This window comes from Xyrauchen texanus, chromosome 39 (assembly GCF_025860055.1).
Source record: "Xyrauchen texanus isolate HMW12.3.18 chromosome 39, RBS_HiC_50CHRs, whole genome shotgun sequence".
NCBI lineage: Eukaryota > Metazoa > Chordata > Actinopteri > Cypriniformes > Catostomidae > Xyrauchen > Xyrauchen texanus.
Genome location: NC_068314.1, coordinates 722,501 through 738,599, shown reverse-complemented (window position 1 = coordinate 738,599; position 16,099 = coordinate 722,501). Strand labels below are relative to the sequence as shown.

The following is a 16,099-nucleotide window of genomic DNA, read 5'->3' as shown; positions in this document are numbered from 1 at the left end:
AAATAAAATTATCGATTGACAGCCCAAATTAAAATATACGTATTTAGTTTTGATATTTGTAGTATTTTAAATATTCAAGTATTACAACATTTTACAAAATGATCTGCAAAAATAAAGGGCATCTTGTAGAGCACATGCTTCTGTTTCACACATGACAATAAAAGATTGAGCACAAGCTGGTCCTGAATAAATGATTTAATCAATTACAATAACGTCAATTGTGCATGTTCACAATTAAATGTTTTACTCTGTGCTTGTACATGGGATTTAAATAAATCCAAGTGGCTCGTGTGTTTTTACTACGTTCACCAAAATTAGTTCAGATCCATTTAATGATTCAGTGACAATTTCTGGTGACACAGTTGAGTTTGAAATGAGTTAGTCACTGAATCAATGATGAAAAGAAAATTAGAATCCTTTAAAATATATATGTCTACAGACCTAAAAAATATAATTATAATACAAATAAAAAATAAGAGACTTTAGTAGAGGTTTTATGAATTATAAGAAAAAAACAAATATATAATTTCCTTACAGTTTGTGAGCTGCTGAGCATGACTTTTTTCAAAAGACAACAATAATAGTCTTATAATTATGTGTTGTTTGTGGGATTTAAAAGTATTGATGTGAGTGGTGGCTGCGTAGTGGGCTAAAGCACATAACTGGTAATCAGAAGGTTGCTGTTTCGATCCCCACAGTCACCACCATTGTGTCGTTGAGCAAGGGGGGATTGTCCCAGTAATAAGGGCACTGTATGTCGCTTTGGATAAAAGCATCTGCCAAATGCATAAATATATAATATAAATATATGTGTTTCAATAATGTCCATATGTTTTCATGTATAAAAAAAGTGGGTCTACATATCTATTGACTTCAGTAAAAAGTGTTCCAAGAACACAGCAGATCTTTCTTTTAGTTTGTCGACTGCACACCAACATATAGGTAAAAAATAAGAGCTGATATTAAAAATAGCATTATATGTTTAACACAGATCTCGAGTAATCTGCTTAAATTGGCAAAAACAACCAATCAAACTATTACCTCACAAGCATAAAGTAAAAAGCATAACATTATGAAGACTCATGTGCTGCTATAAACTCCACATACAATGTGTGTTTAAAAGAAGGATTGTCCTTTTTTCTGCAGTGCATTTCACATAATGCTGCCAATCAAGAACAATCAGCTGATAAAAAAAACATGTTTGTGTGTTCCTCATCTCTACATTATTAATTTAGATCAACATTAAATGGCAATAAAAAACATGGCTAAATGATCATTGTTAAAAGCAACTTTGTAGAACTTAACGAAGCGGTGTTGATTAGACTGTCTGACTGACGGCCTATTATGCAAGGGTTGTTTTGGCTCATGAAACTCACCTGTGATTGGCTGGATGTTCGTTCAATCAGCCCAAAGTAACAAAATGCAAAGAATACTGTATACATATCCACCATTTGGACTCTGTATGGGTTCAGCTTGGAAAAGGGGGGGGTGCTTGCTACACCCTTGCATTCAGCTGATGAAAACACACTGTGTGATCATGAGGAACGATTACATCAAGACATAGATTGGAATGCAGGTGCGGAAAACTTTATATAATAAAATAGACTGCTCCTCTCTCACCATTGCATACGTGTTAGTGAATACTGATTTTGAAAAATGCATGACATGAAAATATTTAAGATTCCACAGAATTCTGTGATCAAATAAGCAAATTTGTGACATTAACTGTGTTAACTAATTTTGTACAAAAGGACAGGTTCTCTTTCATTAAAGCACTTTCATAAGATGCTCAGTGAAGATTCACATACAGGATCATGATTATATCATAATCATCGTGTTTTTCACAAATTTTACACTCAAACCATTATGCTGATAATATAATTTTTTTTTAACCAGGAAAATATAGAAATGGCATTCCATGTAAAAAAGGATGCTGACCCTTGCACTAGTGTCAAGATGACATCTAATTTTTTCCCAGTGTCATCTGCCCAGTCGTTCATTCAGGAAGAAGCACGTTCAGGCCTTAGGATCATTTGCATAATTTAGTGTTTTCTTCAAAGTAGATCTAAGATATCATCCACAGACGGGAACAAAATATAAAATAATGTTTTAAACGCACGTTGCTTTCTCAAAGAAAGCATCACAACACAAATCTTATTTTGATTTAGAAAACAAGTACTGATTCAAGCTACAACAAATCAGCTCTGCCTTTACACTTTCCATGTCTCTGCCCTGTTATTTTGCAAAGGAAGAAACAATTAGATATAAAAATGTAGATGGTAAATTTTTTAAAAAGAACAGTAGACCATAACTAAAAAAATACCAATGCTACAAAGAAATTTCAAATATAAATAATGTACAAGACCCTGTATTCCTTGAGAATATATAAGCGAGTTGTTTGTGTTTGTGTAAGAATGAAACAGAATGAGCTTTGCAAGTTTTCTTTCATTTCATCCTCCTTAATGCCTGTTCTGATTTCATGTTGAGTGGCGTGGTGACAGTTTCAGAGTTCTAGCCTTAATATTTCAAATCCCTGTGAATCTTGGTGCAAGTCAACAGCAGCAGTCGTTAGTTTGTTTTTAAGGGTCTTAAGTGCTATTAGCATTCGACTAATAAAAATGGCCCCTTCCTGATGATGTCACCAGATGACACTGGAGATGCTGGTTTCTCGAGGCAACAGTGGCAGCATCGCATTATTAATGTGTTGCTCCTCTATCGCCTGCTGCTGTTCACGAGGTGTTTTCCCCTGTGGTCGTTGTCCATTCAAAAGTGTCATTGGGATGTTGCAGTAGGTGTGTTGGTTGCCTAGTGATGACAGGGGCGGGAGGGTACCAGACGAAGGGATGTCGTACTCGTAGCTCCTGTAGTAATGCTTCTGTCGCAGCTGCGTGTGGTATGTGTTGTGGAAAGTAGAGCGCAGCTCTGGGTGTGTAGTCGCCATGGCAGTGGAAGTGGCTGCTGCCATAGAGATTGCTGAGACAGTCTGCAGCTCGCCGAAGGGTCCCTGCTCACTCACGTCCAGCACCTGCTCATGTGCCAGCTTGGGTTCAGGACGTTTAAAGGGCATTTCATACTGAAGCTGCTTCCAGAACTTGGAGTTGAGTTTACTGCTCTTAGGGCCAGGCCACTTGATGACCGTTAGAAGTTTGATGGTGTGTTTTAGAGCTTCGACTTCCTGATAATTCATGATCCCTCGCAGCTCTGCACATTCGATGATAATTACTTTAATCTCTCCAGTAACCAGCATGTTCCTTAACCGTGTCTCCAGCTCAAAGATGCTCCAGCCGCGTTGCACCACGTAATTGGGCGTCATGACAATGATGAGACGTTTACTCTGGTCAACACATCGAGCGACATCCTCAATGTATGCTGAGAGAGAGAGAAAGAGAGAGAGAGAGAGAGATGACGAAAGATTAAAATCCAGCTAAATATCAAATATCTTTTTCCATTTAATGAATTCAACTAGACAACATGCAAATAAAGCACAAATCTAATGTTGGCTAATTTATTGCTGTTTGAGCAAACACTGTTTGTTACAGATTACAACTCTTTAAAGGGAACATCACTAAGAAGAGAAATAAAAACAGCACCATAACTCAAACGCTAAATACTCAGATTTCTGAAACACAGAGAATGGGAAACAGGACAAAACAAAACAACACCAAAACACAAATCTAAACACATGAAGCCGAACTGTTTAAACAAAAGTCTGAGGCAGTTCTTAGCATTTCTATTTTCATCTAAAAAAGCAGATACGAAAAACAAAATACATTTAGTTCCTCACTATTCTGGCTGTAAAGTGACAAACGGGGCTACAAATCACTTTCATTTTGTATATTCCTCTGACACAGTTCTAGCTTCAAAATATCTGCATGAGTGAGTTGGGAAACGAGTCAGTGAAAGACTATCTAACTTGGGGGTGATCTGTGTAAGTTGTGTAACAATACAATCACGTTCAAAAGGTTCTTATTGTGGCCATTTTGTGTAATTGAGTAATAAAGCTCTATTTGTGCATGTCAAGGTTAGGTAGCACTGACAGTCTATTGATTATCTTTATCTCCCCTATGTCTCTCTCAAAAAAAGAGATCCCCCTAGATAACAATGCATCAGCCCTTTTTCTACTTCAAATTGTTCTTTAATTAGCAGTGAAACGTTCTCAATGTGCCCTAAAGAATACAAGATTCAAAGACACAGGTCGTTGTAGAATCAGACATTCTGCTGGAGTTCAAACTAAATCCCTGCTCAAGTCAACGCCCTGTACCCAAGTGTGCAAATCAGATTTGTTAACAAGTGAAAAGGTCAGTAAAAATACCTCTAAGGAGTCTTGTTTCATCCTGGAAATGATCATTGCTGAAACCTAAACATAAATATTTCAATATTGAAAGTCTGATCAGAAAATTCATCTCAATGAGAGAAAATGTACAAGGACTTCCACAAGAAAAACTGGCAGAACGTCTAGCTTACTAGTGTAACCCCTAGTGGGAACGAGACATTGTGTCAATTGTAGTGACACAAGTGGCTTCTTTTGGGAGCCTCAGATACCTCTGAATATGGAAAAGGCCAATGCCAAATTGGCGAACAGAATTTGCATGTCCCACCCCCGGACATACGGGTATAAAAGGTGGGGATCATTCATCTGTTCAGTCAGGTTCTGCACTGAGGAGCTGAGAATAAGTTTCGGATTACAGCAGCTTGGTACAGTGTTGTGTCAAATGGGACCTCCATCAGGGATGAGGGTTACACCAGTAACCTAGACATTCCCCTTCTGTCACTTACTCGACATTGTGTCGATTGTAGTGACACAAGGGTTCCCTATTCAATAGCGCCACCTACACTGAACCGTGTTACCTGATCTGCTGATGCTGGTACAGCAAGCTGTAGCGTGCCAAGGAGCATAGGTATCAGACTGCACATAACCTTCCCCAATGCCCCACTAAGACGTCATATTGTTTTATTAGGTTCCCGGCATCCAACCAGGGATTTTCCCTTGAGGGGTGGGAACAAGCGACATGAAAATCGCTGTACCTGGTCGCATCTCGACCAGGTACAGCCACAGATGACATTCCTGGACCACGAGGGTGGCCATTGCCTGTCTGATTGCCCATGCTGTGACCTTCATGGCCCGGAGGGCGAGTTCGGTAGCTGAGCGGAATTCCTGCAGCACATCAGGATCAGGACTACCCAAGTGCAGTTCTTTAAGTGCCTTGACCTGGTAGGTTTGCAGGAGGGCCATGGTATTCAGAGCATAAGTGGCCCTTCTGATGGCGCTGTAGGCTTTGGACGCCAGGGAGGACGTCATCCTACAGGCTTCGGAGGGAGGAAATGGCCATCCCGCCAGGTGGCTGCATTTTGCGGGCGCAGGCACACCGCAACCGCTTTGCCCACTTGGGGGACCTCTGTGTACCCATGGACATCCCCTGCCATCGAGGGTAGTGAGAGCGGACGAGTGAGGAGGTCAGTTCCGGGTAGTAAAATGTGCCCTCCAAGACTTCGTCAGCTCGTCATTCACTTCCGATAAGAAATGAACTGAGGGGGGGCGTGGCAATGAGCGGCGCCCTGACCCGAGGAACCAGTCGTCAAACCGTGAGGGCTGAGGGGGGGCGGGAAGTTCTGGTCCAGGCCTACTCTCTTGGCAACCCAGGAAAGCATGCCCAGTCGAGTCCTCAGCTTTAGACACTGCAACGCTCCCCGATGTAGCGGTGATATTCTCATCCAGCTCGGGGGGTCTGAAGGAGACATTGGGGCAAGCTGGTCTCACATTGTGCAGGGGTGCGGGTGGTCTGCGGGGATTTACCCGGCAAAACCGCACCCACAGAACTCCCCAAATTGCCTCTGAGTCTGCCTCAATCCCGTAGGAAGAAGGCGCAATGCGGAGGGCGGCTGGAGTGGTGTTTCCTTTAAGGAAGGAAAGCCGTGATCACAATGTTGACATGGTCAACATGAACCATTCATAAACGCTGCCTTAGTTTTATCGCAGCCCATATACTTGAGGCAGCATATATGACCATCAGAAGCGGAAAGATATCTATTGCATCCAGGAACTACACAAAGGTGGAAAGTCATCTTGAAATAGATGCGTCTTTATAAAGATGTTCAACGCCAGTGTGTAAACTCTTTTAGAGGAAATATTCTCTTTTAGGAAACGCTGTGGAAACGCCCAGGGGCGTGGACTGCGCTGGCTTGTTCAGAAGGGAGAAAGCCACTGGTAATGCATTTAAATTTACATTTATGCATTTGGCAGACACTTTTATCCAAAGCGACTTACAGAGCCCTTATTACAGGAACAATCCCCCCCAGAGCAACCTGGAGTTAAGTGCCTTGCTCAATGACACAATATTTTTCATATTCAGAGGTATCCGAGGCCCCCAAAAGAAGCCCATTGTGTCACTACAATCGACACAATGTTGAGTGAGTGACAGAAAAGGAACTGTGTTTTCGCCTCTCAGTTACAGTCACCAGTTTACCCACCTTAATATGGGACTTGTAGCTGCAGAGCTAACAGAACTGCTGGAATATACTGCAATTTTAGTTTAAGAGGTACTCATAAACATTGTGTTGTTTATTAAGGAGTCATTATGTATTTAACTCTTCAACATGCTCAAGTACCAAATTCAACACAGTGAAGTAGATTAGTTCAGAATTATTGCTTTCTCAGCCCTGGTTGTGAGCACCTCATCCCATATTAAAAATTAAAACATTCCCCGGACAAAAGACATAAATGTGGACAAAAACAAACAAGCAAACAAAAAAAAAATTCAGTAAAAGAGTAAGGAAAAAAAAAACAGACATGTTCACAAAAAAATAAAAGGGGCTTCACTGAAAGCACTAACGATAGATACAGAAATAAGATATTCACAGAACAAAAACAACAAACCAAACTGATGTTTATCAATCAAAATACATTTTAGGTAAACAAAGTGAAACAAAGATGAAATACAAATTGCTTTAGAACATCAGATCATAAACATGCATGTTAAAACACACACACACACGTGCACACATCTTACAAATAATGCAACTTACTTCCGGTTGGGATCAAGTCCCTGTCAGGCCTAAAGAGTTTATACCCATAATGTTTTTCCAGAACGTCAGGCAAAATTTCCAAAGCGAAACGTTCTTCCTCTCTCGTCTCCTGACTCCACTGGTCTGGATCCACTTTAGTGTACGACACATATGCGTCATAGTCTTTATTTTCTAAAACACAGAAACACAATCTTTCTTGTAAATTTAAACACAATCACACATTCATACAGTGTTCCCTCTCAATGAAGCAGCAGTTATGATCTTAACAAATGCATATGTATTCACAGCAGGATATAAAAAAGCAAGTTCTGTGAGATCCACACATCTCTAGTCTACAGTCACCTTATTGACACTGCATTCACTTTACGGACACTCTTTTGACACTCTGCAGTCTGGAAAGTGCATGAAAGATTCAGACACATAAAGGGCTTGAATATCTCATACTGACCTTGTACCTACAAAAATGAAATACACATGAAATACAAACCTGCTTTTAAATTATGGAGAAACAAAATGCTGCTTTAGGTAACAATGCAGTAATCAATGATAACTTGAATGAAATTCTCAATGATGTTTGTTTGGGTTGAGCAAAATCCTTAAGGAAAGTACTGTGGACTGAATATGAAATACTCTATTAAATACCCAACCCTATTTTAAGAGCAATAGCACTAAGTGTAGTGACACAAGTCATAGGTGCAAAGTCAATGGGCATGTCCATGAAGTTTTGGTATTTTCGTGCAGGCATGAACTAAGTCTAAGCATGAACGATTAGATTTGTGCCAGTTGGTTTGAACATAGTTTAAGAAACAAATAAAATTATAAACTTAGAATAAATAAATTAATCTGAAAAAATAAATAATAAAGGGCAAAAATGTAAACTTAGTTTTCAAATAAACAACATCCTTTGTTAATGATATTATCTGCTTGCATTTGCTGACTAGGATTTAAAAATGCGCTGCTAACGTTTTCAGTCACACTTCCAAAGTCTTCGTTTACAGTTCTGGCACAAACCTCTTGTGTGGGTGGGGCTAACAGAGATGAGATCTCATTGGTTAGCGAGTTTTTGAGTGACAGCTGTTTGACCTGGAAGTAGAGTTCAGTTCACAAGCAAAGTTGGCAAATATCGGCTCTAGAGGACACTGGAGATTCTGTGTTTATCTCGAGCATGACTGACTGAATTCAATGCCCCGGTTCGATAGCAGGCTGGTTGGTATCCTATCCAAAACATTGACCTACTTGTTTGATTAGGTCCTTCTTATGGTCCCTGTACTCCCTTAAGTGTTTTTCAATTTATTTATGATTTGTCTAATTGTCCGATTGAAGCATGCATCATTTCGTGCTGTATCTTTGTTAACGCAGACATTTTTTTCCCTTTGTAATCTCTTTAGCTCATCTGGGATCTCAGTAAAGACCATATCGCAAGTGCTCGTTTCCTCCATGTTTCCTGAACGCTTTTGATGTCTGATAGTTTTAGAACATACTCTTTGCTGCATTCGGTAGCTACTTTTGTTTGGGAAAACTTTATCTGGTGACAAAATGTTATACCGCCTTCAGTACCCTGACGCAATCGGTTCCTGTGTGGAGATCAGCAAGCTTTTGGGGCCGGTGTCGAACCAGGTTTTCGGCCCTGGAACGGCCTTTTCTGTGGGGGAAATGTGCGGTACAGTTACAGGATTTGCACTGGGTAAAAAAGGGCCAAGAGTGAAAGGTGCTCTGGTTCATTTTTTATTTAATTTTTTGATTTAAAAGTGTGAGAATCTGCAAGCAGGTTCAAAAGTTGCTTCTGTCAAAATAGCATCTGCCAAAATATATCACTTAACACTGATATATTTTGGCAGATGCTACTTGCACCCTGGTCCAAATAATGGTATATGCTATTTACACCCAAGTAGTGTCAAATAATATTTGAACCCATATTTAAATACCAAAATAAACTGCAAAGTATGCAGTTTATTTTAAGAGTAAGGCATTTTGCCTTTGAATTAATTTGTATTTATTTCAGTTTACATTTGAATTTGTTTCTTGAAAAGTTACGTTCAAAACAACTGGAACAAATCTAATCCGATATAAGTCTAGGCGCAAGTGGGTTTGGCGAAATAGCATGTGAAAAGGTCCTTGTGCGACCCCACGTCCTCCTGCAAGGACATTGTGTTTTGGCTATGCTATCTGCAACGCATGATTTCAATTCTAATTTTAATTCTAATAACAATATAATGTCAAATCAATTCAAAGAATTTTTATTTGTACAGTTTTGTTTTTATTTTTTTATTAGATTTAATTTTCTGATCAATCAAACCCAAATCAAATCACTTTATTGTCACACTACCATGTACACAAGTGCAACAGTAGGTGAAATTCTTGTGTGCAGTTCCGAGCAACATAGCAGTCATGACAGTGACGAGACATATACCAATTACAATAAACAACATACGTACACAACACAATTTACATATCAAATGTACACATACACAACACAATAATTATATACAATGTACAGTAGACATTACACACAATATAGAATACACAATATACAATAAGTAAGAGTATATGAAATATATATAGTAGTTGTATTGAGGAGAATATGTTGACAGTCCAGTGTGAGATTATAGATGAATAAAGTGCAGTGCTAATTATTGATCCTGATAGATCGTGTTCAACAGTCTGATTGCTTGGGGGAAGAAGCTGTCATGTAGTCGGCTGGTGCGGGTCCTGATGCTGCGATACCACCTGCCTGATGGTAGCAGTGAGAACAGACCATGACTCGGGTGGCTGGAGTCTCTGATGATCTCCGAGCTTTTTTCACACACCGCCTTGTATATATGTCCTGGAGGGAGGGAAGCTCACCTCCGATGATTTTTCTGGCAGTTCGCACCACCCTTTGCAGGGCTTTGCAGTTGTGGGCGGTGCTATTGCCGTACCAGGCGGTGATGCTGCCAGTCAGGATGCTCTCTACAGTACTAGTGTAGAACCGTGTGAGGATGTGTTGGTTCATTCCAAACTTCCTCAGCCGTCTCAGGAAGAAGAGGTGCTGGTGAGCCTTCTTCACAACGGCCTCAGTGTGGACGGACCATGTGAGTTCCTCAGTAATGTGGACACCGAGGAACTTGAAACTGCTGACTCTCTCTACCGGTGCTCCGTTAATGGTGATGGGGCTGTGTTCTCCGTCTTTCTTCCTGAAGTCCACTACAAGCTCCTTGGTCTTACTGACGTTGAGGGAGAGGTTGTGCTCTTGACACCAGCGTGTCAGAGTGTGCACCTCATCTCTGTAGGCTCTTTCATCATTGTCAGTGATCAGACCTACCACCGTCGTATCGTCAGCAAACTTAATGATGGCATTGGAGCTATGTGTTGCCACACAGTCATGTGTGTGTATAGTGAATACAGGAGTGGGCTGAGAACACAGCCCTGCGGGGCTCCAGTGTTGAGGGTCAGTGATGAGGAGATGTTGCTGCCCATTCTAACCACCTGACGTCTGCCTGACAGGAAATCCAGGATCCAGCTGCACAGCGAGCTGTTTAAACCCAGAGCCCGGAGTTTCTCATCAAGCTTGGAGGGCACTATGGTGTTGAATGCTGAGCTGTAGTCTACAAACAGCATTCTCACATATGTGTTCCTTTTTTCCAGATGGGAGAGAGCAGTGTGTATTGTAGATGCAATGGCATCATCAGTGGAGCGGTTGTTGTGGTAGGCAAACTGCAATGGGTCCAAAGAGGTGGGCAGAACAGAGCAGATGTAATCTCTGATTAACCTCTCAAAACATTTGCTGATGATGGGGGTCAGAGCAACAGGACACCAGTCATTTAAGCAAGTGATTATAGCTTGCTTCGGTACAGGCACAATGGTTGATGTTTTGAAGCATGTGGGGACTACAGACAGGGAGAGGGACAGATTGAAAATGTCAGTAAAAACACCAGCCAGTTGGTTCGGGCATGCTCTGATGACGCGGCCCGGAATGCTGTCTGGACCCGCGGCTTTATGGATGTTCACCCGTCGGAATGATCGGGTTACATCCACAACAGAGACGTAGAGTGAACCAACCTCTGTAGCGTCAGCCGCAAGTGCTCTCTCCGCGAGGGCGGTGTTATTGTCCTCGAAACGAGCATAAAATGTATTAAGTTCATCCGGGAGAGATGCAGCGGTGTTCATGGCGGAGTCTATAAATATTCTTTATAGTGGTCAACTACAATATTTCATCCACTTTCCAACATATAAGAAAAATGCTGCTGATGAGGTTCCTGTGACAACAATGTAGTATATAAACAATTTAAATTAGACTTGCTTCCATATTTAGGCATTTTTATCCTTTATATTTTCTATATCTTTTATGATTTACAGTATTATTTTTGGGTGCTTTTAATTATTTTACTACTTTGATTTGAATTGCCAATTTTGTGTGTGTGGGTGTGTGTGTGTGTGAATCACTTCATATGAGCTAAATAATGAATTATGAAGACATGGTTTCTGCTGTGTAAATACATTATATCATGCACACAAATGTAATATTTGTGTAAACATGGTGTAAACTAAGGTGTTTATTCTGGTGCACAGTTGACAGTGTGCTGGTTCCAGTGCGGTTGCCATATATGCAATCCCTGAATTATTATACATTAAGATGTTGTAATTTCATAATCAACTAGTGTCTACCGTCAAATATTCTGGTGACCACAGACCATTTTTAAAGTATCCCAAAAAACCACAACCTCTGATGCTATAATTTGAACCCGCAACTGTGTTTTCAAATTATCCCAATCTGTTGTGAAAGTGTGACCCTGGCAACACTGTACATGTGCTGTAGCTGATATGGAGAAAATAGAAATAAGGACACGTGTTTGCAGTGTGGTTCTGTGCTGTTCAGAAAGAAACCCCTTTTGGAAAAACAATCAAGTCTTTTACAAGTTTCAGATGTTTCTCTCAACTTTTTTGTTTCTTTCTGCCTGGTGGTCATTATTAGAGTAATATTCTAAAAGTATTCTAACAAAATATAAAGTTACCGTATTGAGAATACAGGTTCTTGAAACGAAATACAGTCCCCTCTGCCTGAGAAAGAAAGTCCTTCCTGTTCGGAATTGCCCGATTCTATCACCCGAATTTAGCTCCGAGAATCATACCCTGTTCGGCCAGCACGGCGCTATCATTAGGAGGCAAGACCCTTGCTGGCGAACCTTGGCAAAGACTCCCGATAGCAGAAAAACCGGGGAAAGATACGCATACAGACGCATTCTGGGTCATGTATGTGCCTTTAAGTCCAGACCCAAGGGGCTGGGTGACTCGGGGAGAAGCAGAGGAGACATTGCGCTGTTCATAGAGGCAAAGAGGTCCTCTTCTGCCCGGGAAAAATCTCACCCACTATCTCAGGGTGGAGTTTCCACTCCCCCGTCGGTATTTTCTGTCTGGACAGTAAATCTGCTCGCATCGTGACAGGAGCTGCCCTGGGCTCCAAGGAGATCCCGACGTGCCAGAAATTCAGCTGACATGAACGTGGATCTCCCTGATGGTTTATGTAAGAGACTACCGCTGTATTGCCCACCCGCACCAAGACATGGTAGCCTCAGGAGGAAGTATTTCAAGGCCAGAAATACAGCCATCAACTCGAGACAGTTACTGTGACAACCGAGCTGACGACCCTCCTATTCCTTTTAAGCTGGACCACCACTTAAGGCCGCTACCCAGCCCATCAGGGAGGCGTCTCTAGGTGCGTCTCCTTGTCGCAGGCTGATGACGAGACCCAAGGTAAGAAACCGGGCTCTAAACCACATAGAAACTGAACGAAGCCCGCGACGCGTAACCCTTATTAGCCTAGGGCAGGGGTGCCCAATACGTTGATCGCGATCTACCAGTTGATCGCAAAGGCAATGCTGGTAGATCGCACAAAATGTAAATGTACTTTCGTAAAATTTTTAGAAAAATAAATATAATGTCTTTCCTTATTTTAGTTTCTGTCTGACTTGCACTTGACGAGTAAATATTGACCAGGCCAGGTTTTGTTTATTCAGTTGCCATGACAACTAGGTTTGCGCATACGTGCCTTCCAGGACTTCTAAGAACATAGCGCGAAATTGCGATGCTACTGCCTGGATTAGGCAAAACTGTCTGATTCCATTAAATTTTGCCTAATCCGGGCAGTAGCATCGCAATTTCACGCTCTGTTCTCAGAAGTCCTTGGAAGGTGTGTATGCGCAAACCTAGTTGTCATGGCAACTGAATAAACAAAACCTCACCTGGTCAATATTTGCTCGTCATCAGAATAAGGTAAATGCCCTGGCTATTGTAATCTATTGTGCTGTAGGTGTTTTGGGTTTAGTTTTAAAACTGAATGATATCAACATTGAACATTATTATATATTTTTTATTAATTAGAAGATGAATTCCATTTAGGGATACATGTAGTAGTCCCAACAAGAATTTTCTTATTTTAAATGAAACTGTGTTTTTTTAGTTGGTAGATCTTATTGAGTTGGTCATTTAAAAGTAGATCATCACACAAAAAAGTGTGGACACCCCTGGCCTAGGGGATTTGGCCCTTGGAAGAAACCCCCCTGGCTTTGAGCCACAACAAAAACGGTCTCATGAGCAGAAGGTCCAGAGGGATCACCGTGGACGCAGATGCCCTGTGACCTAGTAAAACCTTGATCTAGCCTGACTTCGCTCATGGTATTCTTAGTGGACTCGATTCTAGTGGGAGACAGTTGTGCCCATGTGAACTCCATACAGTCCCCCGAAAGACAGTGATCTGAGTGGGAGAGAGGATGCTTTTCTTGGCGTTGAGCCTCAACCCCAGAGAAACTAGATGAGCTAAGACGATATCCCTGTGCTGAACTGCCAGTTCCTGGAGCTGCGCTAGATAAGCCAGTCGTCTATGTAATTCAGAATGCGGATGCCCCGGAGTCGCAAAGGAGCTGGCACTGCATCATGCATTTGTGAATGTGCGGGTAAAAAGGGCTAGGTCGAATGGAAGAACCCGATACTGGAAGGCTTTGCCCCCAAAAGCGAACCTCAGGAACTTCCTCTGTTGTGGCAGAACTTCTAAGAGAAGAAGTGCATCATGAGATCGATGGTGACCAGCCAAACATGATGTTGGGCTTGTGACACGATCGTCTTGATAGGCAGCATCTTGCACTTGAACACTCAGACTGGGCAGTTAAAGCTTTAAGATCTAAGGCCAGATGCAACCCGTCACCCTCCATGGGAACCAGGAAGTATTCAGTGTAATAACCTGACTCTCTCTCTGGAAGGGAAACACGTTCTATGGCCCCTTTAACCAGGAGATTTTGCAGTTTTCCCCACAGTAGACATAACTGATCCGGTTTACGGTAGTGGGAACCACGCCGTTCTATAGCCCGTTTCTACTGTTCTTAGGACCCACGAAAATATCTGGCAGAAGTTTCTACGCTACCAGGTTCTCTGAGATGGGTATAAATCTTTTAACACTTCCTGTTGAGGGGGTGTTGAGTGTTCCGCGTCTTGGATAAATGCAGGGAGCAGCGAAACACCCAACTTTTTGACGGGAGCCTCTACCACCCGAAACACCAAAGGCGGTGGGAATGGAGAGGCTTCGCGGGGGTACCGGGAGGGGTGAAGTGGAGCACGCGCCCCGTCCCGAGGGGAGCTACCCCCACAAGACTAGGCGCAAGACTGTCAGGGTTTTCTTCTTTTAGAAATTAGGGTCCTGAGGTCTTGCTTTGGGGCTGCTGAGGGTGACGAGACTGTCCCCAATCCTTGGGAGGAGGAGCACGACTCGCCACGCTTTGCTTTTGAGCCACCCTACTAACAGGACCGAGCCAGGTCTGGGTGGCCGACGGACCCGTCCCCTGAGTGCGTCGAGGGAGGAACTGCCCGAAGGCCTCCTCATGGCTTTTCGCCTCTTGGAACCTGGAGATAACCCTGCTCATGGCATCTCCGAATAGGCCAGTAGGTGAAACCGGGGCATCAAGGAGGAAAACATTATCCTTGTCCTTGATGCCCGAAAGGTTGAGCCTAAGGTGCCTCTCCACGCTGACCAAGGCAGACATAGACCGGCCAATAGCAAGGGTTGTTTGCTTTGTTGCGCGGAGAGAAAGATCTGTGGCTCGACGAAGCTCAGAAAAAGCTTACTCTTCGCGCAGCACCCACACTCAGGTCGTCCAGCAGGTCAGCCTGGTAAGCCTGTAATACAGCCATAGTGTGCAGAGCAGCACCAACCTGACCTGCTGCTGGATAAGCCCTCCCCACTAAAGTGGAGGTCATCCTGCAAGGCTTTGTGGGGAGGGAGGGATTTTTAAATGACGATGCCGAACCCGGCGAGAGATAGCCTGCAAGAGTCTCTTCGATCGGCGGCATCATTGAATACCCCCGTGTCTCAGCACCCATGATAGTCGAATATATCGACATCAAGGGCACGAAGACACTGGAAGTAAAATATTCCTCCATGAATGAGAAAGCTTGTCATGGAGGTCATCAAAGAAAGGAAGGGACTAATATAGCGTTCCCTTCCTCCTTTTTTAATATTTTTATTATATATATATATTTTGCCACCAGACAGAAATCTGTCTTATAATTTGGAGCGTTTGGGGGGGGGTCTCTTGTTCACGTGGCCAGTCTAGCTGTAGTCTGGCCACAGCCCGAGTAACCACCTCGAGTAATTTCTAAGCCGCTTTATTATTATAAGTGGAATGTACAGAGGTTCAGCGCCCCACTCGTGAAACGAAGAGGCGCTGAGGCGCGCTTCAGGCTTACGAGAAGGATCAGCTGGATCTGGGGAGAGAGCGAGCGAAAGGGACGGACCCGTCTCTCACTCATCAGCCAGATATATGCAAGAGCCCCACGATGAAAGAGTGGGCGCTGACTCCCGGAAGTAAGCAAGGCAAGCGCGAAGCATTTTGCCCAAAAGCAGATCGCAATGCTCGCACCCCCCTTTTTTCATTTTGAAAGCAAGAAAGAGAAAAGAGAAAAGGTTCACTGCGCACTGCCTAACAGAATCTAACTCCTAACAGAGGAAAGAAAGTTTGACAGGCTAGTGATAGCACGCAGCACAGAATGGCTCTGAAGATGAAAAATCTGATGATGCACCGGTGACGCATCTATTTATAGCCACTGCGCC

At 42.6% G+C, this 16,099-nt stretch overlaps 1 protein-coding gene across 1 annotated transcript in view; it reads right to left on the bottom strand.

Annotated features, from left to right (window-relative positions):
• Window positions 1-311: 311 nt before the first annotated feature.
• The window catches only part of LOC127632445 (interleukin-1 receptor accessory protein-like 1-B), a 443,487-nt gene continuing 427,699 nt past the window's right edge, over window positions 312-16,099 (bottom strand). The window contains exons 10-12 of the mRNA XM_052111029.1: window positions 7,024-7,194; window positions 4,313-4,357; window positions 312-3,369 (exon numbers count right to left, since the gene is read on the bottom strand). Coding sequence (XP_051966989.1) covers window positions 2,639-3,369; window positions 4,313-4,357; window positions 7,024-7,194 — 947 coding nt within the window. The 3' untranslated portion in view covers window positions 312-2,638. The remainder of the gene's footprint in view (window positions 3,370-4,312; window positions 4,358-7,023; window positions 7,195-16,099) is intronic.